The 20,547-nt window shown below is 55.2% G+C and overlaps 4 protein-coding genes across 4 annotated transcripts; all 4 read left to right on the top strand.

The window, feature by feature from the left end:
- Positions 1–35: 35 nt before the first annotated feature.
- On the top strand, positions 36–2,123 carry CAOG_08856 (hypothetical protein; the record flags this gene model as incomplete). The annotated part of the gene is made up of 3 exons (XM_011272208.1): positions 36–561; positions 1,474–1,698; positions 1,822–2,123. The coding sequence occupies 3 exons, from the start codon at positions 36–38 to the stop codon at positions 2,121–2,123; spliced, it is 1,053 nt and encodes a 350-aa protein (XP_011270510.1).
- A 293-nt stretch (positions 2,124–2,416) lies between these two features.
- On the top strand, positions 2,417–7,579 carry CAOG_05068 (kinesin-like protein KIF23). The gene is made up of 10 exons (XM_004346703.2): positions 2,417–2,536; positions 3,199–3,328; positions 3,425–3,514; positions 3,614–3,895; positions 3,998–5,335; positions 5,435–5,555; positions 5,646–5,782; positions 5,879–7,111; positions 7,219–7,289; positions 7,391–7,579. Exons 1-10 carry the CDS (start codon positions 2,466–2,468, stop codon positions 7,419–7,421), a joined length of 3,504 nt encoding a protein of 1,167 aa, XP_004346753.1. The 5' UTR covers positions 2,417–2,465; the 3' UTR covers positions 7,422–7,579.
- A 326-nt stretch (positions 7,580–7,905) lies between these two features.
- On the top strand, positions 7,906–13,405 carry CAOG_05067 (P-type ATPase). The gene is made up of 9 exons (XM_004346702.2): positions 7,906–8,061; positions 8,230–8,402; positions 8,688–9,343; positions 9,462–9,628; positions 9,721–9,825; positions 9,937–11,938; positions 12,042–12,159; positions 12,280–12,960; positions 13,097–13,405. Exons 1-9 carry the CDS (start codon positions 8,020–8,022, stop codon positions 13,215–13,217), a joined length of 4,065 nt encoding a protein of 1,354 aa, XP_004346752.1. The 5' UTR covers positions 7,906–8,019; the 3' UTR covers positions 13,218–13,405.
- Positions 13,406–13,408: 3 nt separating this feature from the next.
- CAOG_05066 (hypothetical protein) lies at positions 13,409–20,547 on the top strand. The gene is made up of 2 exons (XM_004346701.2): positions 13,409–13,578; positions 14,161–20,547. Exons 1-2 carry the CDS (start codon positions 13,530–13,532, stop codon positions 20,109–20,111), a joined length of 6,000 nt encoding a protein of 1,999 aa, XP_004346751.2. The 5' UTR covers positions 13,409–13,529; the 3' UTR covers positions 20,112–20,547.

The following is a 20,547-nucleotide window of genomic DNA, read 5'->3' as shown; positions in this document are numbered from 1 at the left end:
CAATTGTCATTGGCACGCCCGGTCGCATCATCGACATGCTGCACGGCGGCCACACCAACCTCCGCCGCACCACCTACCTCGTGCTCGACGAGGCGGATCGCATGCTCGACATGGGCTTTGAGCCGCAAATCCGCGAAATTGTGGGCCAAATCCGCCCCGACCGCCAGACGCTCATGTGGAGTGCCACCTGGCCCAAGGAGGTCCGCATTCTCGCCGAGGAGTACCTCAAGGACTACATCCAAGTCAACATTGGCTCGCTCTCGCTCTCTGCCAACCGCCAGATCCGCCAGCTCGTCGACGTCGTCGAGGACCACGAGAAGGACGGCAAGCTCTTCACCTTCCTCGCCTCGATTGTCACCCAGCCCGACCACAAGACCATCATCTTCACCGAGACCAAGCGCGGCACCGACGATCTCACTCGCCGTATGCGCCGCAGCGGCTGGAACGCCATGAGCATTCACGGCGACAAGAACCAGAGCGAGCGTGACTGGGTTCTTGCCGAGTTCAAGGCTGGCAAGTGCGACATTCTGATTGCTACCGACGTTGCCTCCCGCGGTTTGGGTAAGTTTTTTGATTCCAGGAGGACAATGCTGAGGGTGAGAGGAAGGGGGTTGGGTTGGGGTTGGGGTTTGGCGAGTGGGGTTTGGCAAGGTGGAAGGGGTCGAGGGCTAGGTTTCGTTGAGAAATACATGGATTTGCGTGGCTGAGAGATGGGCATGTCGAGGAACCCCCACCCACCGCTGTGACTGGCAGCGCGAGTATCTACGAATGATGCTCGTGCTGCTGATCGAGCCACACAATGCTGGAAGACCTTTTCGCATGGAGGAAAAAGAAAAACCGGCCCCGATTTTCGCCACGACCCGCTGGTTCTCTCACCTCCCCCCGCGGCACGGCATTCGGCTTCACTCCTCCTCAAGGCTCAAACACTCCCTGAGCTCATGGACCTGCTCACAAACCAACCGTCATCCATCGGGAAACTCCTCAATGCAAACAAAGCTTCTGCTCAAGTTGTGCACAGTTCTTCCCCGAACTGTGACTTGAAGCTTGCATGTATTTGTTTCTCGTTGTTTTTCTTGGTTTGTGCGTTGCTCTATGCGTGCTCGTCACTGTGTGTTTGGGTCTCCACACCCCACTTTCTCTTTTTTTTTTTTTTTTCTGCCACCTTTTTTATTTTTATTTTTTTCATTATTTTTTTTTACCTCTTTGCATTGCTTTGCGACATCGTGTGACCGTTTCAGTATTGGATTCAATGAAGTCGTTTTGCCAAACGGCTTTGACCCAATGTCCGATCCGTGCATTTGATGGATCCATTGCAATGTTACCGAAAATCAAACACCCGCGCTTCCTGTGCATCGATAACGATGCGCCATTCTCCAGATGGCTCTTTTTGATGATGGACAGATTTTAACTCATTTTCACATCTCGCATATTTTTGGGACCTCGCTACCATGGTTGGATTTCTACTACCCAAAGATGTCAAGGACATTCGCTTTGTCATCAACTACGACTTCCCCAACAATGTTGAAGATTATGTGCACCGCATCGGCCGTACTGCGCGTGCCCAGGCAACCGGTACCTCGTACACACTCTTCACCCGCGACGATGCTGGTCGCGCTCGCGATCTCGTCAATGTCCTTCGCGAGGCCGAGCAAGAAATCCCGCCGGCGCTCCAAGCCCTGACTGGTCGTGGTGGTGATTGTAAGTTTGAAGTGGATGAATTGCCCTTGTCTGCCTTGGCCATTGAATAGCACCAACAAAACTGACCGTTCTTTTCCACTTCGTTGTTTTTTTTTTTTTTTTTTTTGTTTGTGTGTTTTGCAGCTCGCCGTGGCCCACCTGGTCGCTTTGGCGGTCGTGGCGGCTTTGGCGGCGCCAGCAGCCGCACCGGTGCCAACACTGAGCCTGTTGGTTACTCGAGCGGTGGCAGCGGTTATTCGAGCGGAGGCAGCGGCTATTCCAACGGTCACTCAAATGGCCACCACTCTTCCGGTTACGGCAGCAGCGCCGGCATGCCACCACCGGCATCCAGCGGCAGCTACAGCGCACCTCCTTCATCCAGCGGCAGCTACAGCGCACCGCCGACTGCAGCCTATTATGGCGGCGCGTACCCGCCTGCGCACTAAAATACGTCGTTGCGCTTTTAGGTGGAATCTGTTCATTCTCGTTAAGCCTTTCAATGTCGTTTTTGATTTTCTTCTTTCTGTCCATTTCAAAAGCATCATTTTCAAACAATAAATCTATATTTTTGCTCAAGTCTGAGCCTGAGGTGAAATTCATCCATCAATTCATTCATTTTTTTTGAAACAAGTTTTTTTGTTCGGAACAAAGCAGATTCTTTGTTGTTGTCCAGCAACCATTCGGCAACAGTTCGGCACCGTCCCATTCGGCTCACACTTCGGCACATCGGCAACACTCGAAAGGGGGCAAAGACACACACATAGCAACACAAGACAAACCAAACCAGCATGTCGGACGTGAAGGGCAAAGCAAAGATGTTGGACACGCCGTTGCTTCGATCGGCACTCAGCAATCCTTCGTAAGTTTACTTCTCTCAACCATCCTGGAAAACGATTGAGCGCGTGTATTGTACAGTGAAGCAGCAACGCATCCAATGTATGGACCTACCTGATGGTGTCTGTGAAGAATGGCGGTTTTTTCGAGTTTCCGTTCCTTTCCGCTCGCTGCCGTTTGAACCGCGACGCAGCGATACGCACTTCAGAAGCGCGACTTGATGTTGAGCACTGGGTGAATATGTGAGCGAAAGCACAATGAAAGCACTAGCTGGACAACAACAACAACAAAAAGAACACAAAAAACGGCAAAGTTCAAAACGAAACGAAAGTGAAACGGTTTGAATTTTTCGATTGTTTTTTTTTGTTTCAAACTGTTGCAAACGAGAGTTTTTTTATTGTCGGATGCTGTTTTCCTCGCTCAAGTTAAAGCTAGTTGGAGGATGAGAATAAACATCAACACGGTACAATACTTGTTCTGTGATGAACAACCAACCAAGCTGCGATGGGGGAGAAACGACGCAAAAAATGTTCAAAATTCGACTTCTCTGCTCAACGTTCCCGCCTTCAACCTCCGACGACTTGAAATCTTGACCAAAACTAGTTCTCCCAAATTGATTGTTGTTTCGTTATCTTGTCAATGTGGCAGTGACTAACTTGCTTTTGTATTTTCTCGCTTTCTTGACAGTGGATGGCGCAAGGCGAAAACAGACGCGCTGCTGGCGGACGAGCGGTCAACCTCGTCGCTCGCGTCGCAAATCGTCAACAGCGCTGCTGCAGTCGCATTGACGTCGGCTCCTGCACGAGAGCCATTGAAGGTGAGGATGATGCCGAGTACACGCAAGCTGTGTGTTCAAGTGACATTGAATTGATTCACTTTGGAAACGTTTCACGGGTTTTCTGCGTTGTTGTAGGTCTATCTGCGCATGCGCCCAGTCGAGGGTGACACTGAGACTTGCATTGACATTTTGGATTCTTCCACGGTGGGCGTTCAAGCACCTCCTGTACGTACTACGTCTTTATGTGCAAAGCCTTCGTGCCAGAGTCCAAACTAAAATTTCAACCTTGCATGTTTTTCTTTGTTGGCACTTTTGTCCGCTCAGACCTCGGCATACTACAGGAGCGGCCAAGCACGGGCACTGGTCAAGTACAACTTCACCCACGTCTTTGACCAACGCGCAACACAGCGTCAAGTGTACGACACGACAACTTCGCGGCTTGTGCGCGACCTTGTCCAGGGCTACGACAGTCTGCTCTTCACCTACGGCATCACCAATGCCGGCAAGACTTACACCATGCAGGGAACTCCGACCGAGCCCGGCATTCTCGGACGCGTGCTCGACGTGGTGTTCAACAGCGTTCGCTCCCAGCAAGCCAGTCCCATGGTAGGTGTTGTTTTTTGGTGTATTTTTTAGAGTCAAGAATTGTCCTGACAACTCTGCGACACACACACACATACACATGTGCTGTGCCCTTCTGCGTTGCAGACAATCAAGCCAAACGGCACCAACGGATTCACCTTGCAAAGCGAAGCCAAGGCAATCGAAGAGCGCCGGCAAGCCAAGGCTAGTGCGCAGAAGAGCGGTCGACGCGTGCAGTTTGGTCAGGACATTGTCCATGAGAACGGCGCTGATGGCGCGCGCCTTCTGTCAGACGGCACCGTGCTTGAGGTTGATCCTGACTGTTGCTACACGGTCATGGTTACCTACGCGGAGGTGTACAATGAGCACTGCTACGATCTGCTCGAAGAGGCGCCGGCCACATCGTCCACGTTCAAGCGCACCTCGCGACCAATTGCTCAAGACACGGCTCACAGTCGGTACATTAAAGGGTTGCGCGAGGTTGAAGTGCGGTCGACCGAGGAGGCGTTTGAGCTCCTTCGTCTCGGTCAGCGCAATCGCCAGGTCGCGTCAACTCAGCTCAACTACGAGTCGAGTCGCAGTCACTCCATTTTCGGCATCCGGCTGGTGTGTGTTCCTCTGGACGCCACTGGCGGTCAAGTTCTTCTCAATCCAAAGTTTATTCGCGTGAGCTCGCTCTCTCTCGTCGACCTCGCGGGGTCTGAACGCTGCGCGCGCACCAAGAACACTGGCCAGCGCTTGATTGAGGCAGGCGCGATCAACACGTCCCTGATGGCGCTCAATGCGTGCCTCAATCAGTTGCGTGCCGTGCAACAGAGCGCATCGGCTTCCTTGAACACCAGCATGGTGCAGGACGTGGACAGTCCCGCAGCCACGCCCAAAAAAGTCATCTACCGAGGCAGCAAGCTCACCCATCTCTTCCAAAACTTTTTTGAAGGCCACGGCAAGGTGGCCATGATTGTGTGCGTCAACCCCGCGGCTGTGGAACACGACGAAACCATCCAGGTGCTCAAGTTTTCGGACGTGGCGCAAGATGTTAGCACGGTCGTTCAAACGCCCGTCAAGCACGACACTGGGTTGACTCCTGGACGAGGTGAGGCAAATCGGCTCATCAACAAGGCCAAAGCCGCCCTTCGCTTTGACGCTGCCGACGACGAAGACGATGAGGATGTTGAAACGGAGCGCGCAGCGTCCCAACGCCGCGCCGCTGCTACATCGTCATCATCGGCCCTCAAACGTTCAGGCTCGTCTTCTTCCCTTGCCGCCACGAATGCCGCAAGCTCCAGCAAGCGCACGTTTGACGAGAGTGAGAGCGATGAGGGGTCTCCAGTTCGTGAGACGGAAGCGCGAAAGGCTCGTCGTACCGGCCAGCAGACTTCGCCAACTTCGACAGCGTCAAGCTCGGCATGGAGCTCTGTCAGTGTTGGTCGCCCGTCAATTGTCATTGGAGACATGACACGAGATGTAAGAAGTTGAAGTTGAAGGGTGGTGGTGTTGCGTTTGAACACCTTGGGGCGGTTTGTTTGTTGAAAACAAGTCAGTCTCACTGAAAATTGTGTACAGCTTCTCAGCGGAGAAGAATCCCTCGACCGTCACGCAGCCCAACTTCGTGCTCAAGTTGACTTGTTGACGCGCAACTATGATTCCCACTTTAAGCAAGCCCAGAAGGTGATTCAAGCTCAAGGTATGGTAGTTTTGTGAAATTCAGCACTTCTTTGGAAAACCAACACACAAGCGTCACTGATTCCCCCCTTCGGTGACTTGATCCATCCAGAACAAACGTACAGAAACACAATGGAAGAGCGGGCACGTCAAGCGGAACTGCGCATTCAAGAGCTGCAACGCTCGTTGGCTGAGAGTACGCAAGCCTTGACCGAGGCGCATCAGAGCAGCCAAATCCTCAACTCGATGGTAACGACAGTGTCCCCTTTGACTCGAGTGTGCATTGTTCTTCGAAACTTGTTTGTACTCAAATGCCGTCTCTGATTGCTTGACTGCTACTCCCAGGTCAAGACGTTGGAGGATACTTGCGCCGCTTTGAAGGAGCAAAACAAGCGCGTGCAGCAAGAACTCTTGCACAAGGAGCGTGCGCAGGAGGAAATGCTTCAGCGCCTTGAGATGCAGGAGCGAGAGATTCGCCGAGGTGCCGCCGCCAAGGAGCAGGCCGAGGTGGAGAATGCAGCATTGAGCAAGGAGATTCACTCGCTCGAGATTGCGTTCAAGGAGCTCGAGGAGGAAAAGAAGCGCGAAATGAACGAGCTGCGCTTGGCGGTCGTCGAGCGCATCCAACAAGAAAAGGAAGGCTGGAAGCGAGAAATGGAGTCGAGCATGGTCAAGGAGCTCAGTGCCGTCGAGAGCCAGCTATTCCTCGAGCGCGACCTCAAGACCAAGCTGAACAGCAAGCTCGACGAAATCCGCCATCTGCTCGAAGCGCCCAGCCATCTGGAGCCTGTTCTGGATCAAGTGCGTCTGCTCAAGCAAAACGGCGCTGCCGCAAAGCTAAACCAGATTGCCGTGGCGGCTGTTTCATCGTCCTCCTTGCTGGCCGGTGTCAGCGGGAACAACACTGCTAGTGGAAGCGTCGTCTCGCTGTCCAACGTGGGCATCCGCGACCCGACCGTGTCGGAGCGCGATCGCAAGAAATCGGCGCCGCGTGTGCTCAACCACGTTCCGGACGGCACCATTGAGCCCGACACGATCATGTCGCCCATCATTCCGAACAAGAAAACAACCGCCAGCCCAAGCCTGAAGAACATGCTGACCAAGTTCACCAAGAAGGTCAAGACTCCGCAGTACGTTGTGCATCACCAAGACATTGATGACAACAAGCGGCTGACCAGTAGCCTGTACAAGGGCACGGTGTCCAAGTCCATCAGCTCGCAAGGCATCTCTGTGCAGCTGACTGGCGTGGAGTCGCTGTCGGCAGGCTCTCCGCTCGATCCTCCCGTGGCCTTCCCCGCGTCGGCTGTCGTGGCCACCGGCGAGGATGCCCGCGAGTTGGCCGAAGCAAGGGCTGCTGAAACCGGCTCCCTTGGCGGCGATAGCATGTCCGTTCGCAGCTTTGGGGCCGACGACGACAGTGATGACGATGAAGATAGCGACGAGTATGAGAATGGAGGCGACAATGTCAGCGTAGCGAGTGTCGAGCTTCTTCGTGGCAAGTCCACTCGCCGAGACAGCACCGGCAGCGTGTCTTCCATTTCCTCGACCAAGTCCAAGTCCGAGAGCATTCGCGAAAAGGTGAGACAATACGGGGAAGGGGGTTTTGAATCTCGGAAAGGCGTTTTGTTTCTGCGGGCGAAACACATGTTTCATTTTGCTTCTGTTGGATTTTTCACAATCTACAGTGCAGCGTTGGAGTTCAAGGAAATGGAGCCATGGCCCCAAGCATTGTGCACACTTCGAACCGAACCCCAAAGTACGTCATTTCGACATTTCTCCAATGTTTGTGCGAGTGTTGTTGTGGTCTAATGCTTTTACTAATGCCGAGTTCTTTGTGGAAAACAATTGGTACTGTAGGAAGACGGGATTCTTTTCCAAAAAGCACTAAGTGCAGGTTAATCTTATTCGATTGATTGACTGCACAAGTACAATGTTATGTGGATGATAGTGTGCCGATGAGGCAGTGTTGAAAGAAAGTATGAAAGTTGTGGAGCATGGTTGAAAACGGTTGAAAAATGGTTGAAAAAGTTGAAATGAAAAACGTATCTATTGCACTTGATGTTGTTGCCAGCCCACTTTCTTTACTCCAAGTGTGCTCTATTGTCGATAATGCATGAACTGTTGCGAGATCTGACCCGTCGCGGGGTAACAGGCACCAAACCGCCTGTTCGAATTGCGAGATTTAGTGTTTGTGTATCTCGGACGATGCCCGTTGAAACAAGATCCATCCTCTCCGATCTCTTTCAAAGAGTGCTGGAGCAACTGCACTGCCCACTGCCTTGGAAGCCGGCATCACATTCGATCCAAAGCCATTTTTCTCAATCTTGTCCCAGTCTTTTTTTTTTTTTTTTTTTTTTTTTTTTTCCGTTTTCTTTTTCTGTTATCACGGCATTTTTGGGATCGCGTGTGTCTCCGTCTCTCGGGCCCCCTTCCCACACACGACCCCCCTTCGAACAGCGCACACCTTGACAAGTGTTTCTCCAACAATGTCCTTCGTGCAGCGCTCGTGGCGACGTCTCCGCGGCCTGGTAACCCAAACGCTTCACCCGTTTTGCACCACCTCTTCCTCGCTCACTCACTCACGCCCTTTCCACTCAACCATCACGCACACAAAGCCCACTTGAAAACACCCCCAATTCGTTCTCATTGCTGCCTCACTCTCATCGTTTCTCGTTGGTGTGTGCTTTGGTTTGCAGCCTGCAGCAGCGGAGTCCGGCGAGGATGACGACAGCGCGGCCGATCAGCGACCAACGCGCGTTGTGGCTGCCAACCAGGCCGCGCTCAATGCCGGCTTCCCAGACAACCGCATTGTCAACTCAAAGTACACGCTGTTCACGTTCATCCCGTTCAATCTCTACGAGCAGTTCAGGTGAGGGGATTCAGCGTTGACTGCCGATGTGGAGAGAGTCATTCGTTTTCGGCCATTCTCCTTTTTCGCCTGCGCTTTGCTTTCTGAGCGACGTAGCATTGTTAGATGGATCCATCTGATCTCTTGTATCGATGTGGCCAGTTTGGATGTTGAATTCACTCACGTTGTGGTCTGCATTCGTTGTGATCATTATTTTGGAATGGACGTCAAAATCCTTCCATCCTCTTATTTCTTGACTTGGCTGGCTGGCATCATGACACGCGTTGACTGCTCGAAACCTGGCAGCCGGTTTATGAATCGCTACTTTCTGCTCATCGCCATCCTGCAGCTGTTTCCAACACTGACGCCCGTCAACCCGCTCACGACGTGGGTTCCGCTCATATTTATCGTTGCCATTTCAGCCGCCAAGGAGGCGGTGGACGATCGCCTTCGTCACATTGCCGATGCTCGCGCAAACAGTCGTCCTGTAACGGTCGCGCGCTTGGAAGGCGGCGTGGAGGGTGCGCCGCGAGTGTGGCAAACCATCAAGGCGTCCGACATTCATGTCGGCGACATTATCTACCTGGAGAACGAGAATGAACTGCCTTGCGATGCAGTAGTCCTTAAAACCTCAGCGGAAGGCGCCGAGGGCCTGTGCTACATCCAGACCGCTAATCTTGACGGCGAAACGGACCTGAAAACCCGTCTTTCGTTGAAAGACACGCACGCCATGTCTGAAGAAGCCCTGTTGGCTTTCACGGGCGTGGTTGAGTGCGCAGCACCAAACCCAGAAGTTTACCGCTTTGACTCGCGGCTCTTTACAGACATTCGTCACCTGAATGCCTACCGCTCCTCTCCTCATTCTGTTCCCGCACCCGCATCGCTCAGTTCTGCCCAGTTGCTTCTGCAAGGAACGCACTTGCGCAACACTGCATGGGCCATCGCTCTTGCTGTCTACACTGGTATGTTGATGGAGGGTGGTTTAAACTTTTTTTGTTGTTTTGGTGAACTTTGTTTTGTATTTGGTCGTGTTTTCTGACCCCAACTCTTCTTCTCCTTGTTGGACCCCTCTTGTCGTAGGCAACGAAACGAAGCTTGGTATGAACAAAACCGCGCCGCCGATCAAATGGACAAAGCTGGATCAGAGCGTCAATGCTGTTTCCGCATTCGTCTTCTGCCTTCAACTGCTCCTGTCCTTCAGCTTTGGCTTTGGTGGCGATGTTGTGGACGAACAAGAGTCTCACGAAGTAGGTGTATTTTGATGATGCATTTGCGATTTGCGCATCATTTCTGACACTCGGTGTTTATTTTCCGTTTTACTTTTTTCCGTTGCTGCAAGGCGTGGTACCTCTTGGTGCCAGCTGTGCGAGACTGGTACGACTGGTTTGTCATTCCGTTGAGAATGCTGCTGCTTCTCTCCCTCATGATTCCGATTTCGTTGAAAGTGAGTTTGAGCTTCGTTTTGCAAAACAACGCTGGCAAAAATGCCATCCTTCCCTCGCACCTCTTCCCATTCCTCCTTGCTTCATTCGTTCCTTTTTCTCTCCTTGATTAGGTGACGATGGATATTTGCAAGTACTCGTATGCCGTCTTCATTGATTGGGATTTGGCGTTGTGGGATGATCGCCAAAACATCGGCGCTCATGCCACCAGCACAGCCATTAGCGAAGACTTGGGCCAAATCGAGTACATTTTCACCGACAAGACGGGCACGTTGACGGAAAATGTGATGGAGTTCAAATTTTGCACCATTCACGGCAGCACGTATGGATCGCTGAGCATGCCGTCCACAGAGCATGCCAACGTTCCACAGCACTCGACTTGGTCCGATGGCGAGTTGAGTGCATTGGACGATGAGCGGCTGAAGGCCATGGTCGCCGAAGCTGCCTCGGCCAGCCTTTCGCCGCGTGGCTCCATGTCTGCTTCTGCAGACGCCTTTGCCGCCTTGAGCTTTTTCCGCGTCCTTGCTGTGTGTCACACGGTTGTCCCTGCGACTTCCATGCAAGCGCATCAGCATGCTCGATCTCACGGAGCAGCTTTTGAGCATCATGTTTCCGCTCCAGGCCAAGACGAGAGCGAGCTCGTCTACCAGGCGTCGTCTCCCGACGAAGAGGCCCTCGTCAAGGCGGCGGCCAAGATGCGCATCAAGCTGTTGCGTCGCGAGGGATCGATTGTCACCATCTCGGTTTGCGGGTCGGTTGAAAAGTACGAGATACTGGCTGTCCTCGAGTTTTCGTCCGACCGCAAGCGCATGTCTGTGGTTGTCCGCGGTGTCGAGGGCCCGTTGACGCAAAAGCTGTTCTTGTTCACCAAGGGTGCTGACGACACTGTGCTTCCTCGCTGCCTTGGAACTGACTCTGCCGCGGTTGGATTGAACTTGGAGCCGAGCATTTCTGCTGACAGCGGTGAGGCGGCTGCGAGCACGGCGTTCGACCCGTCTGCGGTGCTTGGCGCCGCCCGAGTTATCAATGCAACCCGACCACAACTAGAGACGTACGCGCAGCTCGGACTGCGCACGTTGTGCATTGCTCAACGTCCTGTGAGCGAGGCCGAGTTTGCCGAGTGGCAGAAGCAACTGCTTGCTGCCAAGTCTGCGATGCAGGACCGCGATCGACAGCTTGCCGCTTGCTATGCGCAAATCGAACAAGGCCTTGCGCTGCTCGGTGCGAGCGCCATTGAAGACAAGCTCCAGGATCAAGTTCCGCAGACCATTTCCATGCTGCGACAGGCTGGCATCCGCTTCTGGATGCTGACTGGCGACAAGTACGCGACTGCCGTGCAAATTGCCACAAGCTGCAATTTGATGACGCCTGCGCCGCACGGCGAGCTGCTGCCCGTTCGTGGCACAACGGCCGAGCAAGTTCGGGCGTCCGTTCAAGAGCATCTTTTGCATGTGCAGCGCATGCTCTCGCCTGAAAACCGCCACAGTGCAGCCTTGTACGCGAATTCCGAGGAAGAGACCCACCGACGCAGTGCGAGTGATGCCGGGCGAGAGTCCCATTCCCGCTCCCAGCCGCTCCCCATCCAATTTTCTGTTATTATTGAGGGTTCAACCTTGCGAGTGGCGTTGGAAGCCCTCCCCGAATTGTTCTTGCAGCTGTCTTTGCAAGCGCACACTGTGATTTGCTGCCGCGTCACTCCTCAGCAAAAGGCACAAGTGGTGGCGTTGGTCAAGTACGATGGATTTGTCCCCGCCAGCCCAGGCGATACACCACCGCCGCTCTCGTGGTCTGAGCGCATTTCCGAGGGCATTTCCGAGGGCTGGCAAACATTGCGCTCCTGCTGCTCGTCGACTGGTGCGTCCGACACGCCGTTCGGAGCAGGAAGCGGCTTTTCGCGCTTGCGCGAGGAAGAAAGCGACTCGAGCGATTTGGATGCGCGCTTTGCCAATCACCAACGTGCCGTGTCTCGTGGTACGCGTCGCACCACGCGTGTGACTCTCGCGATTGGTGACGGTGGCAACGATGTCAGCATGATCCAAGAAGCGCACATTGGCATTGGCATCAACGGCAAAGAAGGTCTGCAGGCGGCACGAGCGGCCGACTACAGCGTTCCGTGTAAGATTGTCGTCGTTTTGGTATTGCGTCTTGTTGTTGGACAATTGTCGCGAAATGGCTGAATGTTTCTTGGTGATGATGATGATGCTGTTTGTTTGGGCAGTTTTCAAAGCTCTGCGGCGACTGGTGCTCATCCATGGTCGATACTCGTACAACCGCACTTCGTTCGTGGCCCTCTACAGCTTCCACAAGTCTATTTATATTGCGTTGATCCAACTCATGTGAGTGGGTCTGCCTACTCTCTTTTTGTCGCTAACTATTTTGATCAGATGAGGCGGGATGCTCACCAAATTGAAACCCCTTTCCCTCCTCCATTTTCGCTCTCTTGCTGGGTTGTGCAGGTTTGCCTTCTTGTCGGGATTTTCAGGAGCAAGCTTCTTCAACTCAATCAGTTTGACGTTTTACAACATTTTGTTCACCGGCATTCCCGTCATCTTTTACATTTTTGATCGCGATGTCGAGGAAGAGAGTGTCATGACCTTCCCAGAGCTATACCTGTGGTCGCAGGGAGGCCATGCGTTCCATGTTCGCATCTTCATGCGTTGGATGGTGCGTGCGCTGTACCAGGCCGCCGTCACCTTGTTTTTCACGCTCGGCATCTACAATGCGCAGTTTGCTCTGCATGACGGGACACTGCTGGACCAAGAGACCATTTCCTTGGTCGCCTACACGGCGGCCATCTTTGTGCAAATCGGCAACGTTGCCTTGGAGACGCACACCTTCACGTGGCTCAACCATCTGGCCATCTGGGGCCAGCTCGCTGCCGTGTTTGTGCTGTTTGCCCTCGCCTCGCTGGTGCCCACGCTCTCCATGTACTCGCTGATGTTCAAGCTCTTTAGCGATCCCGTCTACTGGCTGACCGTGCTTCTGATTACGGTTGCTTGCCTGTTCCCGCTGGTCATCTTCCGTGCGTATGCGCTCGGATTCAACCCCAATCCCGTCGAAATGGTGCAACTGATGCAGCGCTCCAATTCCGGGCGACTTGATGCGCATCGCGTTCTCGAGCCCTTTGCCGCGCGAGGGTAAGTTTTCTTTTTGTGGTTTTTGCTTTTGTACAACCTTGTTCTCTTTTGTGGTCTGCCGAGCTTTTTTTTCTTCTTCTTTTCTCCGCCCTCACAATGCGTGTTTGTCTGCTGACTATTGCGTCCGATTTCTCAGGCCCACTGGGTCTGTGTACTCGGCTACCTCTCGCGTTTACACCACTTACGCAGCCACGCAGATGACCCGCGAGTCCATCGGCCATCGCCCGGCCAGCCCAAGCACTCCCCTCCTGGCCTAGTTTGATCTTCTGAAGCTAGCGAGTCTTTTCCACCTCATGATTTATTCTTTTTATTTGTTGTTGCTTTCGTTTTCTATCGTTTTGTTGCCGACCGACCAAAAGTTCTCAATGTAGCTGTCTCGAATGAGCGCGTTTTTTTGTTGCGCGATCCGTTCAATCTCAATCTCAGAATTGATTTTCTCAGTCCATTTCTATTTTTATTTTTCTCTATTTTCTTAGATTTTTATTTTTTCTTCTTCTTCTTTGCTGCAGCTCTAGCGTTTCGATTCCTCGCCTCCGCACGCTTCGTTCCGCGCTCTCCCCCTGCGGCAAATGTTCCTTGACTGGATTGCCCAGCTCGGGTTGCTCCAGCACGATGAAGGTAAGCAAGACCCAGAGAGAGAGCGCGACAAGAGGGGCGTCATCTCTCCACAGGCAATCCTTCTGCGATTCGGCGCGTTCTGAGGCGGACTGAGTGCCGTTGTTTTTGTGTTCATGTTCATCCTGTGGCTTTGAGTCGTTTGAAGCCACCTCCTCTGAGCGAAGAGGGTCGTCCAACGCCAATGCAGCCTCAATGCTAGCCTCAATGCAAAACCCAATGCAAAAACCAAAGCGCTTTTTTTTTTTTCGTTTTTTTCATCTTCGCCCCCCATCGCTTTGTGATTCCTTGTTGGAACAAAGACCTTCTCCTCCTCTCCCCTCTTCTAGCAGCAGCCCAAGCACAGCGATCGCGGCCCCCCCCCCTCCCCCTCTCCCCTCGCCACTCAATGCAACTCAAACTCAATTGAAATTCGCTTTTTTTTTTTTTTTTTTTTTTTTTTTTTTTTTTTTTTTTTTTTTTTTTTTTTGGCTTCGTTTTCGTTTTTCGTCGTGTTTTTCCGACCTTTCGTTCGTTGTTTCAAACTGACAGCTGACAAATTCAATTCTTGTTCAATGTGTTCACAAAAATCGCCACTTCCGACAGACACCAACGTGCTGACGCCGTTCCCGTGGGAGGCCCGGCGCGGCATTGCGTCGCTGGTCGTCAACCATCTGATTCACTCGCGCGACGTGCTGCTCGCGTCTGCCACCACTGCGAGTACTGCTGCTGCTGCTGCAACTGCTGCTGCTGCTGCTGCTACAGCTGGTGGGGCAGGAGGATTCGGTGGTGCCGGAACGGGTACGATCGCATCATCGGGCGCTGCATCTGGACAGCCAACACCGTCCACATCAGCAACCCTCACGGCGGTTGGTGGGGCGGGATCCGGGGCGGGAGGATCTGGGGCAGCTGGTGGGAGCGGGGCGAGCGGCGTCGCGTCACTCAACCCGACGTTTGGCACCACCATGCTCAACGGCGCAATACCGCCAGTGCCCGCGCACCCGCCAGCGCCAGTGCACCAGCGCATTACGAGCCACGCACACCTGCGATTCATCCTGGAGGTGACTGGAACGTCGCTTGCACTGCCTCTGGACGATGCCGACACGATTGCAAAGACAATAGACTTGTACAAGGATTGGCTACCAGGTCGCTCAAACTACCCGACCGTCGCCGTGCCAACCTGCATCCTCGACACGCCAGAGCACTACTACCAAATCATGTTCAAACACTTTAGCCTACTATTTTTGACGCGGAAAACAATCCAGCCGGAAAGCACCTTCAAACGCGCCGAGCTCTGCTTGAAGGCACTTGACATTGTGCAGAACGCCCTGCGCGCAATTGGCGACACAATGACGTCCGCCACATGGGATGTGTTGTTAAAGACGCTGATTGGCATTGCCGATTCGCTCTTGCAGCAACCGGCTCGTTCGGGCGACTTGGCCGAGCTGCTCTGTCCCAGTTTGTTAAACACCATCTTTAACTCTTGGCTGCGCGCCTGTGCCTCGTGCTTTCCCACTCCCACTCTGTGGGCCTCGTTCAAGGTCATGTGCTGCAAGTGGCGTCATCGAATGGGCCTCATCGCGGTGTGGAATGCGGCCAACCAGGCACTCACAAAACGCATGATGCGCATCCTTTACGGCGAGACCGAGGGGACGGCGTCCGTGTTCTTCACCGTCGACCACAAGGGCAGCCTTGTCTTCCAAAGCGTCATTGACATGCCCGACGATTGCGTCATCCAGTCATGGCACCGCATGCTCCATTTGATCGACGACCCCAACAACATTGCCGATCCCAAAATCTTCCTTAGCGCCATGCAGGGTCTTGCGCGGCTTGTCGAAATATTTATTCCCGACGATGAAGTCCGGCCACTACCACCACCGCCGAACGACACGCGTGCGGGGAAGCGGCCATCGGGCAACAGCATTTTGCATGTGCTCGGCTCTTGGCTGTTCGCCGCCGTGTTCAGCCCGCACACAGCGCCGAACGGGTTGGAAGAAGGCCGCGCGGAGGCACACTATGCACTGTGTCGCCTTTTCACCAACCAACAACACTACTCGCTCCGATATCAAACCGAAGACCAGTTTTTGCCAAAATACCTGGCTCGCTTTTATTGTGCGCTACTGGTCGGCCTTCGGCAAGACTCGCTGGCCCAGACGGCCATCATTCTGTATTGCGGACGCCTCTTCCCACTCGAGCTGGAGGGCTGCCGCATGCTCGTGCCGTCCTTTTTAGGCACCATCGAAGCCATCCTGTGTCTGCGCCCTCGTCAGCAGCAAAGCATGTCCGTGTTCCACGATACACCCGTGAACGAGCTGCGTCGCGCCTCCATCAAGCTGCTCAACACCATTGTTAGCCTGCCATATCACTTTTGGGAGCTCCCCATTCAGCAGCCAACCAGCACCATTGCCGCTGCAGTCAGCAACTCGCCCTCCATTGCCGCCAAGGTCAGCTCGGGCGCTAAGCTCTCTGCGCTTGATTTCACCGTGACGTCTGGCGCCATTGGCCTTCCGCCAGGCGACGCCAGCTTCAGCCCAGAGCCCGCCTTCTCGGCGGAATCGGGCTTGCAGACCCCGCTGCAACTCGCACTGGCGTTGCATCAACAGCAGCTCTCGCTGCTCCAAGTCGAGCAGCAGCAACAGCTTAGCCAACTCCGGGATCACATGCTCGCCGTCGAAGCCACCGACCTGCAACCGATCGGTTCCAGCGATTCGCCGCGCAGCCCCAACCCTCAAGTCACCTTAGATTTGGTCGATGGCAGTCCGCCGCCGCCTCGGCCTGCGCGCCAAGGGTCGTACTCGAACGCCATCGGCACGTCCTTGGACGATTTGACCACAGGCGCCTCCGACACGGAAGCAGGCAGCGGCAGCACTCAGCCAAAGGCCTCAGCGTCGTCCATATCACCGACGCTTGGCAAGCCCTCTGCTCAGTGGCATACGCGCGTGACGAGCGAGGACATGGGCCAGGAGGAGCCTCAGCCCGGATTGGCCACGCGGACGTCCATGCGCGAGGCGACAAAACCTCAGATCAACCGCCGATACAACTCGATTCCAGGCGTTGCGATATCTCGAGACGCATCCGTGCCCATGCCACTTTCTGAGCCCCTGTCGTTCGTCCAGCTCAAGCAACGCACGGTGGAAGTGTTTTTGCTCGCACTCGACACCGAAACGGACAATCTCAACTGGCAGATCCTGCTGTATTCGATGCTTGTGATTGTGTACGAGGACATTGAGCTCAACCCACTGGTCGGCTCCCGTGCCTTCCGCACAATTCTGCAACAATTGCGACAATTTTCGTGGCCACCCGATGTTACACACGCTGCCTTTGGCGTCTTGTCGAGCGCTGCATCGCTGCATCGCAAGCTGGAGGGATGCGACCCCACCCTCGCTCGTGACTTGGTCTTGACTCTCTGCTGGTACATTGAGGAGCAGGCCAACCAGCCAACGCAGCGCCACACCCGCGATTTGCACTCGATGATTGTCGCTGCATACCACTGCGTTATTGCGTGGATTCTGACCGACCAGTGGCTCATGCGCGATCGGCAGTGTCTCGAAGCCGTGATTGAGGCTATCGAGCTTGGTCTCACTGGCCAGCAGTCGCGGGAGGCGGACGACAACGGGTTTATCAACTTGGTCGTGCCCCCGACAATGGACTTTATCCCACCATACCCCTCGGCGCCGACGCCGCAGCAAATTCTCATCCCGCCCCCGTTCGGACCGCAGCCAAACCCCCCGCCGCCGACCGTCACTTTCGATGACTCTGCCAGCAGGTCCCGTCGCGGCAGCGCGGACAAGACGGCCGCTGCTACCAATCCAGCCACCACCGCCCAAGTGGAGCCGCACAAGCCGACGACGGCCTCGGACAATGCGGCCCAAGAGCAAAATGGCGAACAACGCAGGCCGAGCGTGCCTGAGGCGCACGGCGACGAGGCTCAATCACTCGCCAAAGCCTCCCGAGCCGACGGCGCGGAGGGTGGCACTGACACCACTGCTTTGCTGGTGGCCGGCGTCTCGATTGTGCCCCCTGGCATGGCCAAGACAGTCAAAAAGGCCCATCCGGCGTCGCGCCGTGTCAAAGACGCTGCCGAGCTGCTTCTCGTCTATCTCGCCAACCATGTCGGCAACTTCCCGGCCTCTTCCGGACCAGCATGTCTATCAACCCTGGCGCGAGAGCGCGATCTGCTTCGCGGGCTGCGAGACCAGCTGCGCCAGTCCCAGGCGCTCTCGGCAAACGAGCCAGGCTCGCCGTTCCATTCCGGTGCTTCTTCTCCGATCAACCAGCGGCTGTCAATGGGGCTCCCTTCTCCCGCCGAAAAGAAGCCTCGTCTCGAAGGTTACTTGCGCTACTTTGCCATTGACAACGGCACGCTGTTGTGCTTGATGGAGAGCCCCACCCCGTCGTCCTCGCCGGCTGTGACAGTCGTCGCTCGCGACCACACGGGCCGTTACTCGTGGACGGTCGAACTGCGCTATCTTTCGCGTCAAGTCGCGCTCACGGACAAGGGCGTCGTGCCTGCCAACCGCCCAGACCCCGAAGACATGCTTCCTGTCGTCTTTGACCCGCGTCCCTGGTATCCGGCAGACGAAAACCCGACCACCGGGCGTGTTGGCATCACGGGACAGATCGACCTGGCTGTCAAGCCTTTGAGCTCGTTCGTCCCGAGCATGTCCGAGCTGGTCGCCGGTACCTGGGTCCAAGGCCTGCAAAACGCGTTAGACTCGGTCCTGAGCAAGCAAATTGCGCTCGAGGCGTCCCGCGCAGACGCCAACACTCTAGACATTTTACAGACACCCTTCCCAGACCCCGAAACGTCCCTCAAGCCTCCTCCTCGGACCAGCATGTACTCTGGGGCCAGCAAGTTCCAAGCCGGCCGCATTCTGCTTTCCCAGTTTGGTCAATGGCACGTGGAGAACATTATCAGCCAGTCCGTGTCCGACCTCGTGGTTGCCATCTCTCAAAATGCCGAAAAGACATCTGTGACTGTCAATGTTGGTCCTGGCGTTGGCGGCGGAAGCAGTGACGCGTCTACAGGAGCTGGTGGCGCCAGTGGCGCTGGTGGCGCTGGCGGCGTGGCGATCAACGCCACCGGCACCGCAAGTGCAAACGCGGCTTCGGGTAACCTTGCCTCTGGTGGTGGCAGCGGCTATGGAACACTCTCTGGAGGCTCCATGGGCGTTTCGGCTGGTTTGGCGATTCAGCGCTCTGGCGTTGTGCAGCATTCTGTCGGACCGGCGTCCAACCTCGAATTCCCATCCAACCGCGAAGAAAGAAGCCAGCTGGCCTCGTTCATCAGTGCTGGCTCGACGCTGGTGTCTGGTGTGACGATGAGTGCGCTCCAGGCGGTCGTTGGCGGACAATCTGCCAACAGCTCGACTGCGACGCATAACGCCGCAGTCTCTGGGCCGTCCGCCTTGAACCGGGTGCTCACTGGAGGACCGATGGCGCCGCCGAGACTGGTCGAGTGCGAAATTAGCCCCGAGTTTGTCAAGGCGCTGGATCTGCTCGATCACCTGCCCGAGCGCGATGTTGATACTGTCAGTGTTCTCTACGTGTACAGCGGACAGAACACGCAAGAAGACATTCTCGGCAACGATGTGGGCAGCCACGACTTTGCGACCTTTGTGGAGGGTCTGGGCTGGCCTGTGAACATTACGACGCATCCAGGCGCCAAGGCCGATCTTTCCGCGCAGTGCTGCAACACATTCCCATACTACGCAGATCCTCTGACGGAAGTCGTCTTCCGTGTGCCCTCCATGTTCCTCCATGTACCCTCCACACAGGACGCGAGCGGAGCTGACGGCAGCGTGAACTTTTTCGGAGTCAATCTCCCGCGGTCGACCTCGACTGCATCGACGAGCCAGGCCCAGCAGGTGGCTGCATCGCCAAAGCCACTCGTGAGCGCGGCCTCGGTTTCAGAGTCTCAGGCATCCCGGGTCACAACGCCGGGCGGCGCCAACCCACCGACACGTCTCAATGTCAGCATTGACAAGATTCGGCGCGGCGTCGAGCGAGACCAAGTCATTGTCGCTTGGCTCGAGGACTTTGACGACTCGCTGACCTTCCCATTCATTGTGGACGGCGTGACGCAGCTTCGCATGCCACATGCCGCGATTGGCGCACCAGGCCACGGACCAGGCACTGCTGGCCGAAGCGGCGTGGTCTCCCTCAACCCATCCTTCTCGCGAGAATTCCGGCCACCGTTGCCGTCACAGCAGGCAAGCGATGCTTCCGCCACTAGTGCTGGTGCCGATTCGCAGTACTCGGCATCTGCAAGCGCTTCGAACGATTCGGCAGCCGCATCAACCGCAGCAGCAGCAGCAGCAGCAGCAGCAGCGAGCGGGGGGCGTCGACAACCTCGCGCACCTCGCCGCACTTCGCGGCCGCGCTTGCCACGGGCGCTCACCATCCTCCCAACACCAAGGCCATCATCTTTGTCCATCCGCTGCCATGCGGACTGTATCGCATTGGCGTGGTCAGCGACGCGCTCATGGGCCCGCTGCTTGACGGCATGGTTGTCAGTCGCCGCGTCCTTGCTCCGATGGTCCGCGAAACCGCCATGAATGTCTGCCGTCTCGTACGCCAGCTGCAAGAGCCATCCCTCCGCCCCCAAAACATGCGCAAGCGTGCGATTGAAGAGCTCGTTGCGCGTTTCCGTCGCGACCAGTCTCCCGCTTCGCTCTACGCTTCCTTGTTTGCCGACCATTCCAACTATGTTGGATTTGGCCTCGATGCGCGAGGAGAGTCGGCGTCTTTGTCCCGCCACGATTCATCGGCCGTGTAAGCGCGGCTTGTTGATTTCTGTTCGTCGTCGTGCAAGGACTTTACGCCCACTCCAGCCCCGTTTTTTGACATTCACATCACCCTAACAACAACGGTCGCATTGACCCCCACTCACCTCCCCACCTCCCCGTTTTGCTTGACTGTTTGTTTTCTCTTCCTTCGTTCTCTTTGTCTGTGTTTCACATCGAAAAAAATCCAATGAATTTATTGTTTTCT

Source organism: Capsaspora owczarzaki, assembly GCF_000151315.2.
Source record: "Capsaspora owczarzaki ATCC 30864 unplaced genomic scaffold supercont2.8, whole genome shotgun sequence".
NCBI classification, from domain to species: Eukaryota; class Filasterea; order Ministeriida; family Capsasporidae; genus Capsaspora; species Capsaspora owczarzaki.
Note: the sequence above shows the minus strand (reverse complement) of the source record. Positions and strands in the feature narration are given on the sequence as shown.

Excerpts from the sequence above, each read along its gene's own strand:
- CAOG_05068 (XM_004346703.2), top strand. The coding sequence starts at position 2,466 with ATGTCGGACGTGAAGGGCAAAGCAAAGATGTTGGACACGCCGTTGCTT. Across the intron at positions 3,515-3,613 it reads TGGGCGTTCAAGCACCTCCT|ACCTCGGCATACTACAGGAG; the intron begins GTACGTACTACG and ends TTGTCCGCTCAG. Across the intron at positions 5,556-5,645 it reads GAAGGTGATTCAAGCTCAAG|AACAAACGTACAGAAACACA; the intron begins GTATGGTAGTTT and ends TGATCCATCCAG.
- CAOG_05066 (XM_004346701.2), top strand. The coding sequence starts at position 13,530 with ATGTTCCTTGACTGGATTGCCCAGCTCGGGTTGCTCCAGCACGATGAA. Across the intron at positions 13,579-14,160 it reads GTTGCTCCAGCACGATGAAG|ACACCAACGTGCTGACGCCG; the intron begins GTAAGCAAGACC and ends CACTTCCGACAG.
- CAOG_05067 (XM_004346702.2), top strand. The coding sequence starts at position 8,020 with ATGTCCTTCGTGCAGCGCTCGTGGCGACGTCTCCGCGGCCTG. Across the intron at positions 9,629-9,720 it reads ACGAACAAGAGTCTCACGAA|GCGTGGTACCTCTTGGTGCC; the intron begins GTAGGTGTATTT and ends CGTTGCTGCAAG. Across the intron at positions 12,961-13,096 it reads GAGCCCTTTGCCGCGCGAGG|GCCCACTGGGTCTGTGTACT; the intron begins GTAAGTTTTCTT and ends CCGATTTCTCAG.